General features: G+C 35.9%; 1 protein-coding gene across 2 annotated transcripts in view; it reads left to right on the forward strand.

Annotated features, from left to right (window-relative positions):
* nau (myogenic-determination protein nautilus) overlaps nucleotides 1–20094 on the forward strand; it is a 241358-nt gene that overhangs the window by 94026 nt on the left and 127238 nt on the right. For both annotated transcript variants that reach the window (XM_069846852.1, XM_069846853.1), the window contains exon 4: nucleotides 2719–2797. In XM_069846852.1, the coding sequence (XP_069702953.1) occupies nucleotides 2719–2797 (79 nt within the window). The remainder of the gene's footprint in view (nucleotides 1–2718; nucleotides 2798–20094) is intronic.

Raw genomic sequence — 20094 nt, forward strand, 5'->3', positions numbered from 1 at the left:
CATTCTTCCTGTAACGGAAAGTTTTTCCTCAAACAAAGGTCAGCCATAACTTTGTGAATTTGTGGACCGATGAAAATGTCCTCTTTTAATTTGCCTTCACTCAAACTCATAAACGTTTCCTTTAAATACTGAAAACCACACCCTTGTTTGTTCATTGCATAGACCTCACTTTGAACTGTTATGAAATTTACTTAATAGAAAGGACCAATATCTGTTTATTTATTAGAAGTACAGAAGAAAATGCCTACAACCATAAGAAACCGAAAATAAGTCATAAACTCATAAAATGTATTAGATCTTGTTTTGGTTTATACCCCCAATCCGCGCTAGATGTTTCCTGGGGAAGCGCTTATTGAAAAGTGAAATCATAGTATGTATTAAAAACCTTACGTGATACGAACAAAAGAGATGCATTTTCGGATTCAGCGCACATCAAACCATAAGGAACACATTGTTTTAAGTCGGAGATAAATTCTTCTTGTTAAGTGATCATCTCACTTGACAATTTATGTCAAAGGAAGATCATTTGTTTGTACGCATCTTAATCTGATTAGCGTAATGTGTTACTAGTCAGCAATGTATGCAATGGAGGGGGAAAGGAACTGGCCACCCTACCCCATTAATTCCTGGCTTAGTTGCTTAATAAATGATGCCTTATTGGTGTCACTTATAAGTTGCAAATCTGTCTTTGGGTAAGTCGCTAAACAAAGAAAAACATTATCTCTACAGCTTCTAAAAAAGTTTAAGGACACCTCTTCAAAAGTGATGTTTCACACTTCATTCCTGCCCTTATACATACATGAAACCCACTAACGTTTAAATAGTGACCTAAAGCCTATGAAAAAATGAAGTTCTTTAATGCAAACCTAATCTCTCTACCTTTCAAACTTAGGATTATATAACAATTTTTCTGTTATGAAAACATTGAAAAAATACATTTTTGTAGGAAAAAAATTACTTCACAATGAATGTACAGCAGTGGCAAAAAAAAAACCGGACCGACCCTTGTAGCTGATTTCAGAGCCCTGTTCACTCCAGAGCACGATAGACTGGTAACTAAGACTTTCGCAGTTCGAATCCTGCCTGGGAAGGAAACTTTTTTTTGTTCCTTATTCAAATTTATCCCCAACACTTTTCGATTGCAGCGATATTTTACTATTTAATTAACTTATTATTCCCAGAACATGAATTTTACCAGCAATAATGTTCATAATGTGTGTGTCCGCTTCATCTGCAATACTCGGAAATTTGACTATACTCGTATAACGCCATCTTTTGAAGTTCTTTCATGAGTCCGCTTAAAGGAGTGTAGAATAGCACATTCTTTATCTGTTCTGTTTAGAATATTATTCACTTCTACTACATAATATCTGAGAACTCGCTCTGAATATCTTACAACGTTACGGAATCAACATCAGGCCTTCTTATCCATTCCTCGTCACCGTACCTCTTTCTATTCATCCTCTTTCACCGTGTCAGTTTGTCGCCTATGGAACTCCTTATCTCGTCACGTCAGAATTAAGAATTACGAATTACATACTTTTACAAGAAATTGAATTATGAGTGTTAGCCGATTTTTATAGGTTATTCTGTGTGTATATAAATTGTCATTTAGGCCCATCATAAAGTAGAATTAGGATATGATTACTGTAAATAACTTAATTATGCATCATGTTTAGTTAATATTTCATTATAGCCCATGTAAGCTTGTTAATGTGAATGAAAATGATTTTTATATATTCAAATTTCAAATTCAAATTCAAATTTATTTACAATTTACATTTGAAATGAATACATATGAATAGATACCCGAAATGCGCATATGCTCGTACTCGGGTACAGTCCAGTAGTCTACATAAATTTTACAGAGATCAAATAATAATGCTGATGATAGAAATAATAGAAATAATAATAATAATAATAATAATAATAATAATAATAATGATAATAATAATAGAATAATCGTGACAGATAATACGAAGATAGTAATACAAAGCAATTCATTAATAATAATAATATTAATAATAATAATAATAATAATAATAATAATAATAATAGTGATAAAACAAAAATATTTACAATAATAAAATAAATACTAAGACGGATAAAATAAAATATACAACCACTAGCGAGAGTTAACACAACTTAAATAAGCATATAATAACCGGAAAAAAATGACAAACTCAAAAATCAACAGAAAAGTTCGTTGTATCACTTTGACTAAGACTTTCCTATTTTTGTCATTGTTTCATTGTGTATTTTACTTCTGACAGTGTGGAAGAGAAGGCCTCATGGCCTTAACTCTACCAGAATAAATAAATAAATAAAAACATATACGGAGACAGACTAGATTTGCCGTCTTCCGTTGGTGCTATGGGATCTATAATTGTTAGGTTTTAACTAATGTGAGGGAATCAACTTTTCTCATAGTATAAAAAATTTTCAGATTTCACAGATGTACTCAAAATATATTTAACACCTCATTTAATTAAAATAAGAATTAGATCCAACCGCTTCGAAAAATGCTGTAGTTTTAAAAAACCTTCCAAATAATTTCTGTGTCGGCAGAAATTAAGTGACAACATACACCATAATAAGATCAACAAACAAAGAAGCATTCTAATAAAAAAATCAGTTGGCAAGTTGGAGCGAAGTGGAGGGGAGGAAGTGATGAAGATGATACTCGGTTATTCTTGACTTCTTGTGTTTCTTTTTTAGAATGGCGGATCGCCGCAGTACCTGGCGGATCGACTCCAACAGTTCACCGATTCCCTCAACAGATTCGCACCGATCAGCGGTAAGTGTCACCACAAATAAAATATGTTGGAGCCCTGCCCGCCTCACGTATGTTAATGGAGGGAGCACGATAAGGATCGACAGAATAACCTGGTTACATCATTCTTAATGGAGAGAAATTTTCCTTGATTGTTCCTAATGGTTGGCAAGAGTGCTCAACGTCCCGTAACAGCAGCCAATACATTCAAGACTATCGCATCCTTGTGTTATATTTAGACCCGATAGCAGTAGTCTTTTGTTTCTTAATGAAACCCACCTCAATAACAATGGACGTTCGGACGTCGCTATTTCACACAAATTAACTTAATTCATTTGATGCTGTTGTATGTGTCTCGTGTGTTATACTTCAAGATGACCGTCTCTTTCTGCCGTCTGTCTTCAGCAACCTACGTAATAATGGGACTAAACGTCGTGTTTGTTCCGTTTATTTTTCTTTTGGAACATTTGTTATCGTTGCTTTTTATAGAAAAACAAAGCAATACAGTTCTTCTTAGATACTATTTCTTCGTTATCTAGTTTGTTGTTCGAGAATGTGAAAAATGTGTTTCATTGGCTTGTTTATTCAACTGGTATTTTAATTCATACTAATTTTATAGTTTTGGAACTTTATGCCAAAATTTGGGAAAGATAAAGAGAAATGCTGAATTCCTATTCATTCTTCAGTTAAAAAAATTATTTCGTTACAAAACCATTTACTTTTTATTTGTAAGCAAATATAATTTATCCTATTTAAAATAATTATTTTAAAAATTTTTCCAGGGGAACTGACAGATTTATACCTCCGCTGGGCACGTTGGACAAGTTATGTATTGTAGATGAACACTTGCGGTCTTTAAGGACTCCTGCATTTTTTACAAGAAATCTTGTGGTTGTACAGGGACATCATTTTATTTTCACTAACATTTTTAATATTAACCGGTCTATACCTTTAGAGAACCGGAAACACAGTTTGCTACCCCCTTCCACGATTGTAGTTCGATGATACTGGCGTAAAACACAAACAAATCACTCTACTAGGTATATGAGGGAAGAAAAGTAGTTCATCCATTTATGTAAACTAGGAAATATCGCGATTTTGAATTCGATAATTTTCATTAGGTTTTTGTTTAATCTTAATACAATACTGTATTAAGAATAAGTGTTTTTACTCACGAACTGAGTTATCCATGCGAACGTATTCATTATACAATGTACAATACAGAGAAAGAAGTTAAATTGAAAAATAATCATAATATGGATATTTAAACACATTTTTGAAAATGGTGGCCGTTCATTTCGATACAGGCTTCAGTTCTTTTGTGCATATTATCGCACTATAGACTATTACATCTAATTCCAATTGCCAGTTTCGTCCTTCGTACTAGTAACTCATGTTGAAATAATTCTGTACCTAGTCTATAAAAGAGTACCTTACGTACTGTAAATTCAATCTTCACTTCTGCCCGACCCGCACAGATAAAATTACTCAGAAATGCTATCTACTGTCCGTCCAAGTGGTTATGTCGCAGGATCGTAGAAAGGGGGAAAATCACGTGACAGTTAATTACTTAAGGAGGGCCTTTTATTTAAGTTATTTTAAACAGTTGTATAATATTACGTAAACGTCCAATTCCTAACAGAAATTAATGTTTTCAGAAAAGAGCTAAGACAGCCCAGCTTTTACAGAGGGGCGAACAGAAGCAGGTGGGGGAAATCGATGCGACGCAGGCAAACGGACAGTACCTGTGCGAAAATATGATTCAATATTAAAAGCTCTTTCGTCACTGGAAAACGCGAACATATTTCTAGAACGTACTATACTCACTAACTCAGTGCTGTTTACTATATGCGGCCTTGATTCTGTGTGGAACTTCATTAGTAGAAGGGTGGGAGTGAAGTACATTAAAAAAATTCAGGTACATTAAAAATTTAAGTAAAAATAAAATGATGCCCCTGTATATTATCACTTCATTGCAGAAATAAGGCCATAAACCAACCACAAATCATCTGGCCGCAATTTTTCTTAATATGGTGTCGTTATTAATTACAGTAGGTCTTGGATGACTGAAATTGTGATTTATTAAAAAAAAGGGGGGCGTACGAATCCAACCAGCCGTGATAAAAATACAAAGGGGATTTGAATGTGACATCATAATGAATTCTAGATTAACGTGTGAAAGTTCAATTTAATTGTAATATAGAATTTTTCTCTGTTCTATCCATCTTTTATCATATGATAACGCAGAATTCCTGCACGGAATTAAGATTATGTACTTCGGTACATTTTTTATTTTAGTAGGTCATTTTACGACGCTTCATCAACAGCTTAGGTTATATAGCGTCTGAATGAGATGAAGGTGATAATGCCGGTGAAATGAGTCCGGGGTCCAGCATTTGCTCATATTGGATTGAGGGAAAACCCCGGAAAAAGCCTAACCAGGTAACGTGCCCCGAGTGGGAATGGAACCCGGGCCACCTGGTTTCGCGGCCAGACGCGCTAACCGTTACTCCTCAGGTGTGGACATTTCGGTACATCATAATAATATGATATGCGTAATTAATCACTTAGTGACTCAAGACAGCGCTCATCCCGTCGGATCCCAGCCACTTAGTCACTCTTAATGAGTGCACCTCTGTACATAGTGCGTTGGACATTGTGCCACTGTCACATTCTGTGACACAGTACATGAGGGTTGGCCACCAAAGGGAAAACTGAGAGATAGAACTTAAACTGAGGGGATTTGATCCGGCATCGGAACTGGAATCCGGTGTGGCTTAGTGAATAAAACGTCAGCACGTAGAGCTGAAAACCTCCGTTCGGGTCCCGGTGCAGGAGGGAATTTTTCTCTGTTCTATACCCATCGATCATAAAATGAAGAGTCGAGCTGGTTGGCGAGTTGGTATAGCGCTGGCCTTCTATGCCCAAGGTTGCGGGTTCGATCCCGGGCCAGGTCGATGGCATTTAAGTGTGCTTAAATGCGACAGGCTCATGTCAGTAGATTTACTGGCATGTAAAAGAACTCCTGCGGGACAAAATTCCGGCACATCCGGCGACGCTGATATAACCTCTGCAGTTGCGAGCGTCGCGTCGTTAAATAAAACATAACATTTAAAATGAAGATGGTAAGATTAATGTAATAATTATAACGAAAAATATAGATCTACTTACTCTCTAACTTTATTATTATTATTATTATTATTATTATTATTATTATTATTATTAGTCTATTATTATCATTATTATTATTAAAGAATGAATGAATGAAGTAAATCAATAAATAAAAGATTAAACAGAGAAAGAAAATATAAATAAATAAATAAATATTACCTTACTGTCTCCAGCAATATCCTTAACATTTGTGCCGTTTTCAAGGCGTTGAATAATATTTACTTTGTCAGAAATACTCAGACTTGAACGTGTTTGTGACATGATGCCTTACCGGTATGCGGGGGACTTGGATTCTCGTCACGACAGATCACCTTGTACGGTTTTCTGTTTTCTTTAGACTCAAACGCATTCTACTAAATCAAAGGAGTAGTGTATCTATAATGAGTTCATCGAAGCAAGATGCAGGAGTAGTGATAAGACTAGATGAATGCGGTGTATTATTACAAAGGTCTAGGCTTAAATTTCGTGGTTTTATAGAATGGTCTTTGAACGTTGCGGCAGTTTACAACAGACTGGATATGCTTTTCGCTTGCCAAGACAAACTTTTACAGCATCTCAACACTGAGTAAAAAAAGAGTTTTAAAAGTTGATCCTCATACTCTCTAATGCAAATCAATGAGGAAATGTGTTTATAATGTAACAAAATATTTAAACAATATTAATTTGAGACGTGTTTTTTATAAAATTGCAGCTGAACAGAGCATAGGTTATTATGAAATTAAGAAAAAGAAACCGTGGTTTGATGAAGATTGTTGCATGGTAGTAGAAAGAAGGAAACAGGCAAAATTGAAGTTCTTACAGGATCCAGTTGAGGAGAATAGAGATAATTATTCCAATAAAAGGCGGGAAGCAAATCGTACGCTTAGGAATAAAAAGAGAGATTATTTGAAGGAAAAACTGACTGAGGTAGAAACAAATAGTAAAAATAAAAATATTAGAGATTTATATAAGGGCATAAAGGAATTCAAGAATGGATATCAGGCAAGGGTAAACGTGATCAAGGATGAGAATGGTGACTTGCTTGCAGACGCTCGTTTAATCCTGAACAGATGGAAAAACTATTTTGGACAACTACTAAATATACATAGGCCAAATATAAATGATCGGGACGAAAGTAAAGTACAAACTGCTGAGCCATTTATACCGGAACCCACACTTTCTGAAGTCGAAATTGCGATAGAAAATCTGAAAAATTATAAGTCTCCAGGTATCGATCAAATTCCAGCAGAATTAATACAAGAAGGTAGAAGCGCATTATCTAACGAAATTTATAAACTTGTACTTGCAATTTGGGAAAAGGAAATTGTACCAGAACAATGGAAGGAGTCCATAATCGCACCTATCTTTAAGAAGGGGGATAAGACTAACTGTAGTAACTTTCGAGGAATATCACTTTTGTTGACATCGTACAAAACTTTGTCCAATATTCTTTTATGAAGATTAACTCTATATGGAGATGAAATTATTGGGAATCATCAATGTGGTTTTAGGCGTAATAGATCAACTACTGACCAGATTTTTGTATTCGACAGATACTGGAGAAAAAATGGGAGTAGAGAATAGAGAATGGATTAATTTTGCTCAGGATAGGGACCAATGGCGGGCTTATGTGAGGGCGGCAATGAACCTCCGGGTTCCTTAAAAGCAAGTAAGTAAGTAATTTTATAAACGAAATGCACGGTTTTTTTTTTTTTCCAAACTAAATCGCTGTGAAGGGTTTACCAGAACGGTTCTGTATACATTCTGAAAGATACTTCAGGTCAAAATTAAAAAGAAGAAAAAATGATATGTATTTTTAAAGAAAGCTATTTTGAAAAGAGTACAAGTGAACATCTATTAGAGCTGAAGATGACAATCTTCCCTTTCCGAGGCAAAAGTAGGTCAATAACCTTCCATAAGGGTTTGTGTCTTGGGAAAGAATACGGAAATAACAGTATTGGACCAATTCCTTAAAATAAAAAATAGCCCTTGATGTCAGCCAATTCATCTCTCATGCGCCATACTACTCCACGGACACAATCAGCGCGCGATGTACAGAATTCCTGGCCAAGTGCATTCTTCAACCTAATGAATCGGGTTCAACAATCCTGCTTTACAGAACCCGCGGAAAGAGAAAAAGAATCAAACACGCTTCCCCCCATACCAACTATATATATCACATAGTTTGTGAAGCGATGTGCGTTTGTTTTCTTGTGAGTAGTTAATGAGAGGAGGCGTGGTGACGTAAGAGCGCTGCATCCTCGAGCTCATTGTACACTCAAATTAAATGCAATTGATTCGCTCAAACGCTCTAGCCAATGGATCTTACTGGCACTCTACGCTCGGACTTCTCAGAAAGCGTCATTGTCCAATCATTCCGTTATTCTTACAGGATATTTTGAGTGCTTTGCTTTGGATTAATAGGTACAATAGCTCTGATCAATCATAATTAAGACACACTGACAATGGTGAATGCTTAATTAGTGTTATAGTAGGTTTTTCTAAAATTTAAGACTTTTTAAACCTCGTTTTTTCGTCTTCCTTGGCTTCTATCCTTTTTATTCATTTTAGTTTCATTATCATTTTTAATTCTCTAGAGTATGCCACTAGGAAAGTCCAGGATAACAGAGAAGGTTTGGAATTGAACGGGTTACATCAGCTGCTTGTCTATGCGGATGATGTGAATATGTTAGGAGAAAATCCACAAACGATTAGGAAAAACGCGGGAATTTTACTGGAAGCAACTAAAGAGATAGATTTGGAAGTAAATCTCGAAAAGACAAAGTATATGATTATGTCTCGTGACCAGAATATTGTACGAAATGGAAATATAAAAATTGGAGATTTATCTTTTGAAGAGGTGGAGAAGTTCAAATACCTGGGAGCAACAGTAACAAATATAAATGATACTCGGGAGGAAATTAAACGCAGAATAAACATGGGAAATGCCTGTTATTATTCGGTTGAGAAACTTTTAGCATCCAGTCTCCTGTCGAAAAATCTGAAAGTTAGAATTTATAAAACAGTTATATTACCGGTTGTTCTATATGGTTGTGAAACTTGGACTCTCACTTTGAGAGAGGAACATAGGTTAAGGGTGTTTGAGAATAAGGTGCTTAGGAAAATATTTGGGGCTAAGAGGGTTGAAGTTACAGGAGAATGGAGAAAGTTACACAACACAGAACTGCACGCATTGTATTCTTCACCTGACATAATTAGGAACATAAAATCCAGACGTTTGAGATGGGCAGGGCATGTAGCACGTATGGGCGAATCCAGAAATGCATATAGAGTGTTAGTTGGGAGGCCGGAGGGAAAAAGACCTTTAGAGAGGCCGAGACGTAGATGGGAAAATAATTTAAGTATCATTTTTAATTGGTCATTTTATGACGCTTTGCCAACTGCTATGGTTATCTAGCGCAGGTCTGCAGAACCCGTAAGTAGGGGAAATATGACGTCAGCCTCACTCCACTTTTATTGGGGATGATCGACTTCCGCGTAAAGTTTTTTACATTCTCTGGCCGTCAAACGTCCATCAGTGGCGGCATGTAACTTTCAAAAAGGATTGTAATAAATTCAATGTATTTATAATGCGTTATCTCGTTTCAAGGTTTACAATTATGCTAGATTTCCTGTCGATAGTTTCTTTGAGAATTATTTGCACCTAACCTGCTTTAGATTTTTGAAAACTTTCCTCCTATCATCACCTACGGAAACATAAATTTATAGTATTTAAGTAATGAACGTTGAAAGTCACTATTAATTTCAATTCAAAATTAACACAACGAGTGACGTCCTTAATTTAACAGTATATAAATAAATAATCAATATACAGTTCGTAATAATTAACTTAGCCGAAAGTTTGTGCATTCCATAATTCTTAATATGGGGTTTGTTGAAATGTGGTTTAATATTGAAATGACTAGTAGAAATAAATTGGATGGGACACAGCAAACAAGCAATTCTTTAGTCTTCAACAGCAAAATAATTATATTCCCATTTCCTTTGGAAGTAGTATTTCTTCACGGGTGTAGATTTTGCCATGTTCCAGTTCTCTTTAAACTGCAGTACGCGTAGTGTGTATATATATATATATATATATATATATATATATATATATAGTCCACACCTGTGGAGTAACGGTTAGCACGTCTAGCCGCGAAACCAGGTGGCCCAGGTTCGATTCCCGGTCGGGGCAAGTTATCTGGTTGAGGTTTTTCCGGGGTTTTCCCTCAACCCAATATGAGCAAATGCTGGGTAACTTTCGGTGTTGGACCCCGGAATCATTTCACCGGCATTATCACCTTCATCTCATTCAGACGCTAAATAACCTAAGCTGTTGATAAAGCGTCGTAAAATAACCTACTAAAATAAAATATATATATATATATATACACATATATATCCATTTATTTATTTTTTATTTATTTATATATTTATTTATTTGGCTGTAGTGCGTTACAATGTTGAATGACAGCATTGACATCTGGTCGTATACCTATCGTATAAACATACAATTTATTTATCGGCCTATTACTAGTAAAACCAGTGAAGACCAGTAATACAAGTTTTGTGAAAACAGGAATTAAAACTTAATTAATGCACGAAAAATCATAATAAATTCTTCAAATAAAGCAATTGGTTTGTTGCCTGCATGCAATATTTCGGACTTACTTCATTTTAGTAGAATACAGAGCACGGAAAGACAAGTCGGGGACTATACTTAACTTATTTTGCATAAAAAGTGGACTTAATCGGCTTTACTAGTAATAGGACGATATATACATAGGTAGACCTTCTTACATTATATGCACACATACATTGTAAAATTTATTTTACATGTCTTTTAACTTACCTATCTCCCTCATTCATTTTTCTATTACTTTCTAAAGGTATGTTTCTAAGGATTTTATTATCTGTTAATTTGTAATTCTTGATAGCGTTTTGTATACCTGCCGCCGCGAGAATGAATGTTGATGCAGCCGAGCGTAACTAAAACGCCATGACCGCACTGATGGAAAAGGTGGGTGGGGTAGAAGGGATACGAAGGCAGTCGCTCTGAGGAGCTACAGTTCTGCAGGTCTGATCTAGCGTCTGAGTGATTCGAAGGTGATAATACCACAGTGGAGAGTTTAAGCTAGAAAATAAATAATTGTTACAAGAATGCACAAACGTAAAATTATATTTGTGCAAATTGCGAAAAACTTGTGCAATATTATAAATAATTCTATAGAAAGATAAAATTAATAAAGTATGCTAGAACAAAAAGTTATGTAATTTGTTTCTTGGAATTTTATTACTTTCAATCCATCTTACCACACTCCATATATACTTACGTAAGTAAATCATTACACGTAGGTATGTTTAGAATCAATTACAGCTGAATTTAACTTACATCACATTAAAATGCGTTATTTTATGAGCACTCTAAATATTGAAATTCTTTACGAGTAGGCTCTTCAAGATTTATTGTTAGCAGACTGCTAACTCTTTTTACTGAAAGGCGGTTTCTAATTCCAGTTTTTACAAGATTCGTGCAACTAAATCCTCGCTCACAATTTACAGTATGCGATAGAATTATATAAATCAATTAGAAGAAATTTTTCACTTAACTTACATGAATTGCACGAATTCTTTGAAATCCATTTCTGAACATCTACTGTATTGCTCAAAACCTTTTTGAACATCGCCCATGCCATTAGCATTTCATTTAAATTCAAACACAATGAAGTGGAGAAAAGTGACTTGGATGAAGTTTAAAAAGTGAAAGGCATTAAGTAGAGAAAAGTGACTGGAATGAAGTGAATTAAAGTGAGTGGAATGAAGTGAAGAAAAATGAGTGAAATGAAGTGGAGAAAAGTGACTGGCATAAAGTAGAGAAAAGTGAGTGGAATGAAGTGGATTAAAATGAGTGGAATGAAGTGGAGAAAAGTGACTGCAAAGAAGTGCAGAAAAGTGAGTGGAATGAAGTGGAGAAAAGTGAGTGGAATGAAGTGGAGAAAAGTGACTGGCATTAAGTAGAGAAAAGTGAGTGAAATGAAGTGGAATAAGTGAATGAAGTGAAGAAAAGTGAGTGTAATGGAGAAAAGTGAGCGGAATGAAGTAGATTAAAGTGAGTGGAATGAAATGAAGAAAAGTGAGTAGAATGAAGTGTAGAAAAGTGACTGGAATGAAGTGGATTAAAGTGATTGGAATGAAGTGGAGAAAAGTGAGTGGAATGAAGTGGATTAAAGTGGGTGGAATGAAATGGAGAAAAGTGAATAGAATGAAGTGTACAAAAGTGACTGGAATGAAGTGGATTAAAGTGAGTGGAATGAAGTGGAGAAAAGTGAGTGGAATGAAATGGAGAAAAGTGAGTGGAAAGAAATGGATTAAAGTAAGTGTAATAAAATGAAGAAAAGTGAGCGTAATGGAGTAGAGAAAAGTGAGCGGAATGGAGTGGATTAAAGTGAGTGGAATGAAGTGGAGAAATGTGAGTGGAATGGGGTGGGTTAAAGTGAGCGGAATGAAGTGGAGAAAAGTGAGTGGAATAAAGTGAAGAAAAGTGACTGGAATGAAGTGTAGAAAAGTGGGTAGAATGAAGTGTACAAAAGTTACTAGAATGAAGTGTAGAAAAGTGAGTGGAATGAAGTGAATTAAAGTGAGTGGAAAGAAATGGAGAAAACTAACTGGCATTAATTAGAAAAAAGTGAGCGGAATGAAGTGGATTAAATTGAGTGGAATGAAGTGGAGAAAAGTGAGTGGAATTAAGTGAAGAAAAGTGACTGGAATGAAGTGTAGAAAAGTGAGTAGAATGAAGTGTACAAAAGTTATTGGAATGAAGTGTAGAAAAGTTAGTAGAATGAAGTGTAGAAAATTGATTGGAATGAAGTGAATTAATGTGAGTGGAATGAAGTGGAGAAAAGTAACTGGCATAGCTAAATTAGAGAAAAGTGAGCGGAATGAAGTGGAGAAAAGTGAGTGGAATAAAGTGGAGAAAGGTGAGTGGAATGAAGTGGAGAAAATGACTGGCATGAAGTAAAGAAAAGTGAGCGAAATGGAATGGATTGAAGTGAGTGGGATGAAGTGGAGAAAAGTGAGTAGAGTGAAGTAAAGTCAGTGGAATGATGTGGAGAGATGAATGAAGTGGAGAAAAGTGAGTGGAATGAAGTTGAAAAAAATAAATAGAATGAAGTGGATTGAAGTAAGTGGAATGGTGTGGAGTAAGAATGTGTTTTGGGTGAGTGGAGTGGAGTGGCAAGTATTGGGTGGGGACATAAATGAGAGTGTGAAAATTAATCCTAGCCAATTTTAATGCCAAACAATTGTAAAATTAAGTGTAATAAGTGTACTTATAGGTACTGTGTTTATTTTAGTATATTAATGAATTTGGAGAGCTACGCTAGATAGTGTAATCCGGTTTCGAAAACTAGCTATAACGGTTGGGGGAATCATCGTGCTATCTACTTATTACCCCAATACTGTTTGGATGATATGATTCACCTCTGTTGAGGCACGTGAACATGAAAGCAGCAGCCGCCTGATTAGGCCTAGTATATTATCGCGTTAATCAGAATAACCATACCTTAAGCTGATAATTTCAGGCTAAATCTTTCAGATTTGTGACAGAGAAGGAATTTATACAGCAAGTTCTTCTCAGGATACATTTCTAGACCATACTGTTTTCTTCGTTATCACCATATTTGTAATTAATTTTATAATCTCTGAGCAGAGTAGATAATTATACGCACACAAAAGCCAGCCAAACGTCTCCTTGTTCTTCTTATTTTTCTTTTGAATTCACAAATCGTACTACCTCAATCATGTACAATTTAACTGTCAATTAGCTCGTAATAAAAGTGTAAACCAGATAAATGTGCATTCAGCTCTTTGTTAGCAGTAATGACTGTACCCATTTGCTCAGTGTTGCATTGTTCGAGGACGTTGAAAGAGTGGATCTCATCTGTTGCATTTAACACTTCATCGCACTGGGCAAATAGCTCTGGCGCTGAGTCCGAGGGCCTTCCCACACGTCGAAACCGTCAAAGCGACATCTTCACAAAGGTTACAGCCACCTTCTGCACGAATTTCGCAAGAATAAAATTTAGTTATGCCATAGAATAAGTATCGCGTACAATATGAGGCGTGTAATTCATATCGGCTATCAATTACATGGGTTGGATAAAAAGTAATGGCAACAGTTCGATATTTCTGACATGGCTTTATTCACAAGGGTACAACATTTGCGTATCTTAAATATAGTCGCCCCCCTTATTTATCACCTTTTGCCAAATGTTTGGAAGGCGTCGTACACCATCAGCGCGTCCATCTTTGTTGATGTTCCGTATTGACCGCCCTATAGCACGGATAAGTTCATCTCTGGTATTGTACCGGGTCCCTCGCAGTGGTTCTTTCACTTTGGCGAAGAGATCGTAATCGCATGGACTCATCGGGTGAGTACGGAGGATGTTCCAGAATCTCCCATTGCCAGCGGCGCAAGAGGTCCTTGACAGCAGCAGCGGTGTGACTCTTTGCATTATCATGAAGGATGATGGGGTTCTGTACCCCCAAGTGTCGTCGTTTTCTCCTGAGGGCTGGACGAAGGTGGTGCTGCAGGAACCTGCAGTAGTAGTCCGCATTTACCGTCTGCCTTGGAGATACAGCGTGGTGCAGTATTACCCCATCAATGTCATACGCCACAATGAACATCACTTTCACATCCCTGCCTTCCCGGAACGCTTTAACCCATCGTGCCACTGTGCGATATGGCAACGCTGCATTGGCATATGCTTCATGCAGTCCCTAAAAACATTCTTGTGAACCACGACCTCGTGTCACTTCAATTTTGATCCAGGAACGTTGCTCTAGTTTTGTAAACGTGGTCTTAGGGCGCTCGCACTATCCCTATGAAAGTCAACGTTCTACACACTGCAGTAGATTGACAGAGTCTGTCGCCGCTGGCTGCACTAACTCATCTAACAGTCCTTGTTCATGTCCATACAGCTGGCAACTCTCGAACGCACCATCGTCACGTGACAGCAGTGTTGCCATTACTTTTTATCCAACCTATGTATAATAGACCATCAGGTCGGCTCTTCTGATTGTCAAAACTCGAGCTCCCCTGCCCAAGCAGGAGGCCTTGTCCCACAGGAGATTCACGGCTTTTATTATTATTATTATTATTATTATTATTATTATTATTATTATTATTATTATTATTAGTATATCAATTACACCACAGCTAATATTCACAAGACGAATTAATGTCACGTCGAAAAAGAACCGATGCTTGGCAATGAATGACAACGCAAATAGAAGTAGGCCCTAATTTGGGAAAACCTATAGTACCATTGCCGCTCTATTCACTATAAATCTCTCAAGAAATGCTGTGTTCATTGCAATAGACCAGGCAAACACCATCTATAGTTTGACAACTTCAAGTGAAACCCCGTAAAACACGCCAACTTCTGGAATCTCTCTCTTTCTTTCTTCTCTCTCCCTCGCTCCTCGTCATTCAGTCACCAATCACCACGTAAATATCTGAGAGGGTGTGTGTGGGCATCGCGACCAATAGAAGAACCACTCTCCAGTATTACCACAATAACGGATTCTTCATTTTTGCCTCGACTGTCGGCTAGGAAGGTTCCATTATGCTAGCATTGCAGGCAACTAGTCAACCTTTTAATGCTTTTGTTAGGAGGTTTGACAAACTGTGAGTGGACCTGCAAGTACATAGTGCATAGTGTTCCCTCCCTTCCCCCCGTGCTTTCTCACTTGCTCCTCCCCAAGACAGCCAGCGCTCACGTAGTAACTCGGTCAGGGTTTCAGTTCGATTTGTCAAACTATGAAAGCCATTACTTTTAATTGGTCTAAATTATTATAATCTTCTATAGTTTTCTTGTATTATCTCGTTGAAGTTCGAGGGGTATAACCTTGTTACTGATATCAGCAGGCCTAATGGTACTATATAAAAACTGATTTTTATGTTCACATTAAGCCTGTACTGTACAACCTAGTGTCCTACAATGTTCGAACATGAGTGGCAACTAAGACAGCAATTTCATTTTATTTCATATGACCCATACTCTCCACTTGTAAACCGAAACAAAAGTAAAACATTCAAAACAACACAACTGTAGTTTCACTCCAGAAACTGGGTGAGATAGTCTACGAACCTGTGTGTGTCCTGTACTGTAATAGCTCATAAGTCTTAACTGTTTTTGTTTTTATTTTTTGTCCTCGTCTGTTATCTCAATTACTTCTCATTCGACATCATCATCATCATCATCGACTTAATCCTCTACTACTTTTCTTTTGCTTTACCATTCTTCTTCTTCTTCACATCTGTATTTGTCTTATTTTTCCTGTACTCTCATTAAATTTTCTTTATTTTCTCTTTCTCGACTCCATCTCTTTCTTCTAAATATTACAATTCTCCCTATTTGCCACCTTTTCATTATTTTGGTATTCATCTTTTTCCACTATGTATTCTTACATTTCCTCTGCTTTTCTATCTTCATTACCTTACATATTCTTCTTCTTCTTCTTCTTCTACATATTCTTAATTTATTTAGTTCTCGTCTTGTTTTCCATACGTTTTGTTTTCTGTGTCCCTGTTCATTTTCGTTCCGATTCTTATTGATCTTCTTCTTGCTAGTCATTTCATTTTCATTTTCATCCCTTCGTTTTCTTCCTGTACATACATTCTTTTTCACTGTCGTTTTCGTCCTCATCTTCTTTTTACACTAATTCTCTCTTGTTTTCTTCCTCCTGGAACCTTCCCCTACCTAATCTTTGCCTTTTTATCCCAGTCTTCTTTATTCTTATTCTTGGTCTCCAATTTATTTGTACAGTTATTCTTTGGATTTTTCGTCTTCCGTTCTTTCACTTATTTTATTCAAGTTATTTTTATACTTTTGCTACTTTCTATTCTTCTCTAATTTTCATCTTTCACTTTTTTCCTCCACTTCGTCTTTCAGTTCTTTATCTACTTATTCTTCTTCGTCTTTCAGTTCTCTACCTATTCTTCTTCTCTTTCAGTTCTTTCTCTACTTATTCTTCTTCCTCTTTTAGTTCCTTTTCTGCTTATTCTTCGTCTTTCAGTTCTTTATTTACTTATTCTTCTTCGTCTTTCAGTTTTCTCTACTTATTTTTCTTCGTCTTTCAGTTTTCTCTACTTATTCTTCTTCTCTTTCAGTTCTTTCTCTACTTATTCTTCTTCCTCTTTTAGTCCTTCTCTGCTTATTCTTCATCTATCAGTTCTTTATTTACTTATTATTCTTCGTCTTTCAGTTTCTCTACTTATTCTTCTTCTCTTTCAGTTCTTTCTCTACTTATTCTTCTTCTCTTTCAGTTCTTTCTCTACTTATTCTTCTTCCTCTTTTAGTTCCTTCTCTGTTTATTCTTCGTCTTTCAGTTTTCTCTACTTATTCTTCTTCTCTTTCCGTTCTTTCTCTACTTATTCTTCTTCCTCCTTTAGTTATTTCTCTGCTTATTCTTCCTCTTGCAGTTCTTTATTTAGCCTACTTATTCTTCTTCGTCTTTCAGTTTTCTCTACTTATTCTTCTTCTCTTTCAGTTCTTTCTTTACTTATTCTTCCTCTTTTAGTTCTTTCTCTGCTTATTCTTCGTCTTTCAGTTCTTTCTCTACTTATTGTTCTTCCTCTTTTAGTTCTTTATCTAGGCCTACTTACTCTTCTTGGTCTTTCAGTTCTTCCTCTATTTACTGTCTTTCGTCCTCGTGTTTTTCTGCTTATTGCTCGACATTCTCAACCTCTCTTTTTTTATATATTATTATTTTCTCGCTGGCCTTCTTTCATGCTTATCCTTTTACGTCTTCATTTTATACTTACCCTCCACATCATTTTCTTATATTACTTACTCTTTAACACTTCTTAATGCTCTCAGCTTCTTTTTCCCTTTCCTTTTCACCCCCTCCCCCATTCCCTTATCGCCTTTGTCACGCTATTTATTTCGTCTTCTTGTTGCACTCCTTCCCTACTTATCCTATTTCCTCTCCTACACTTCCCACTTCCGTATTCTTCTTGTTTGGTTCCAGAGAGACAGCTCTCTGAAGCTCAAAGTAATCACACGCGGTACCACACGAGTTTCAAAGGATTGTACTCTTAAAGACATGTAGCTACGTAATAAAAAATTACACCGCGTTTGTTTCTTAGGACATTAGTAGAAGTATATTATTCCTATGAGTTGCATTATCCTTTTTTCAACAGCCCCAGATGTTGAAATGTATGGGAAAATGATGTCACGTAATGAGAGTATAAACCTACATATGAACATATCACTTGTAAAACAATATAAAAAACATTTAAAACAGGATGCAAGGCAGCGGCTCTTCCACGTGTGGGCTTTAAAAAGTCAAAAGTTAACTCCACTTCTCCGTATCAACACGCAGGTCTAACAGAAGGCAGCGAGGAATTGCATGCCAAATGGAGCCAAATACAGAGGAGAAGGAGAAGAATACAACATAATATGAATAGGTTATAATAGGATATGATAGAATACAGTGACAGAATAGACTAGGGTAGGAGAACGTAGCATTTACATACCCGCATTTTGTCTACACTTCAGCTGCCTGCTTGTTTGTTCGATTTCGCGTGATGCCTAATGTTCGATATTGAAAAATAAAAAAGATGACAGAGGAGTCGTATAATCCTAATAATTGTGTGCAACGTTTGAACGGTTAATAGTGTTGTTTGATTATTCGGGTTTGGATGTATTACAAAAACACAACATGAACACGAATCACAACACACATACAAAAACACAACATGAACACGAATCACAACACAAATACAAAAACACAACAAGAAAACGAATTACAACACAAATACAAAAATACAACAAGAACACGAATTACAACACAAATACAAAAAACAACATAAACACGAATCACAACACAAATACAAAATCATAACATGAACGAGAATCAAAACACAAATACAAAAGCATAAGAAGAACACGAATCACAACACACATGCAAAATCACAACATGAACACGAATCACAACACAAATACAAAAACACATCATGAACATGAACACAACACAAATACAAAAGCACAACAAGAACACTAATCACAACACACATACAAAATCACAACATGAACACGAATCACAACACAAATACAAAAACACATCATGAACATGAACACAACACAAATACAAAAGCATAATAAGAACACCAATCACAACACACATACAAAAACACATCATGAACATGAACACAACACAAATACAAAAGCATAACAAGAACACGAATCACAACACACATACAAAATCACAACATGAACACGAATCACAACACAAATACAAAAACACATCATGAACATGAACATAACACAAATACAAAAGCATAATAAGAACACCAATCACAACACACATACAAAAACACATCATGAACATGAACACAACACAAATACAAAAGCATAATAAGAACACCAATCACAACACACATACAAAAACACATCATGAACATGAACACAACACAAATACAAAAGCATAACAAGAACACGAATCACAACACACATACAAAATCACAACATGAACACGAATCACAACACAAATACAAAAACACATCATGAACATGAACATAACACTAATACAAAAGCATAATAAGAACACCAATCACAACACACATACAAAAACACATCATGAACATGAACACAACACAAATACAAAAGCATAATAAGAACACCAATCACAACACACATACAAAAACACATCATGAACATGAACACAACACAAATACAAAAGCATAACAAGAACACGAATCACAACACACATACAAAATCACAACATGAACACGAATCACAACACAAATACAAAAACACATCATGAACATAACACAAATACAAAAGCATAACAAGAACACGAATCACAACACAAATACAAAATCACGATATAAACACGAATCACAACACAAATACAAAATCAAAATATGAACACGAATCACAACACAAATACAAAATCACGATATAAAAACGAATCACAACACAAATACAAAATCACAACATGAACAGGAATCACAACGCAAATACAAAATCATAACACGAACGAGAATCAAAATACAAATACAAAATCACAACATGAACACGAATCACAACACAAATGCAAAAACACAACATGAACAAGAATCACATCAAACATACAAAAACACAACATGAACACGAATCACA

This window comes from Periplaneta americana, chromosome 15 (genome assembly GCF_040183065.1).
Source record: "Periplaneta americana isolate PAMFEO1 chromosome 15, P.americana_PAMFEO1_priV1, whole genome shotgun sequence".
Classification (NCBI taxonomy): domain Eukaryota; kingdom Metazoa; phylum Arthropoda; class Insecta; order Blattodea; family Blattidae; genus Periplaneta; species Periplaneta americana.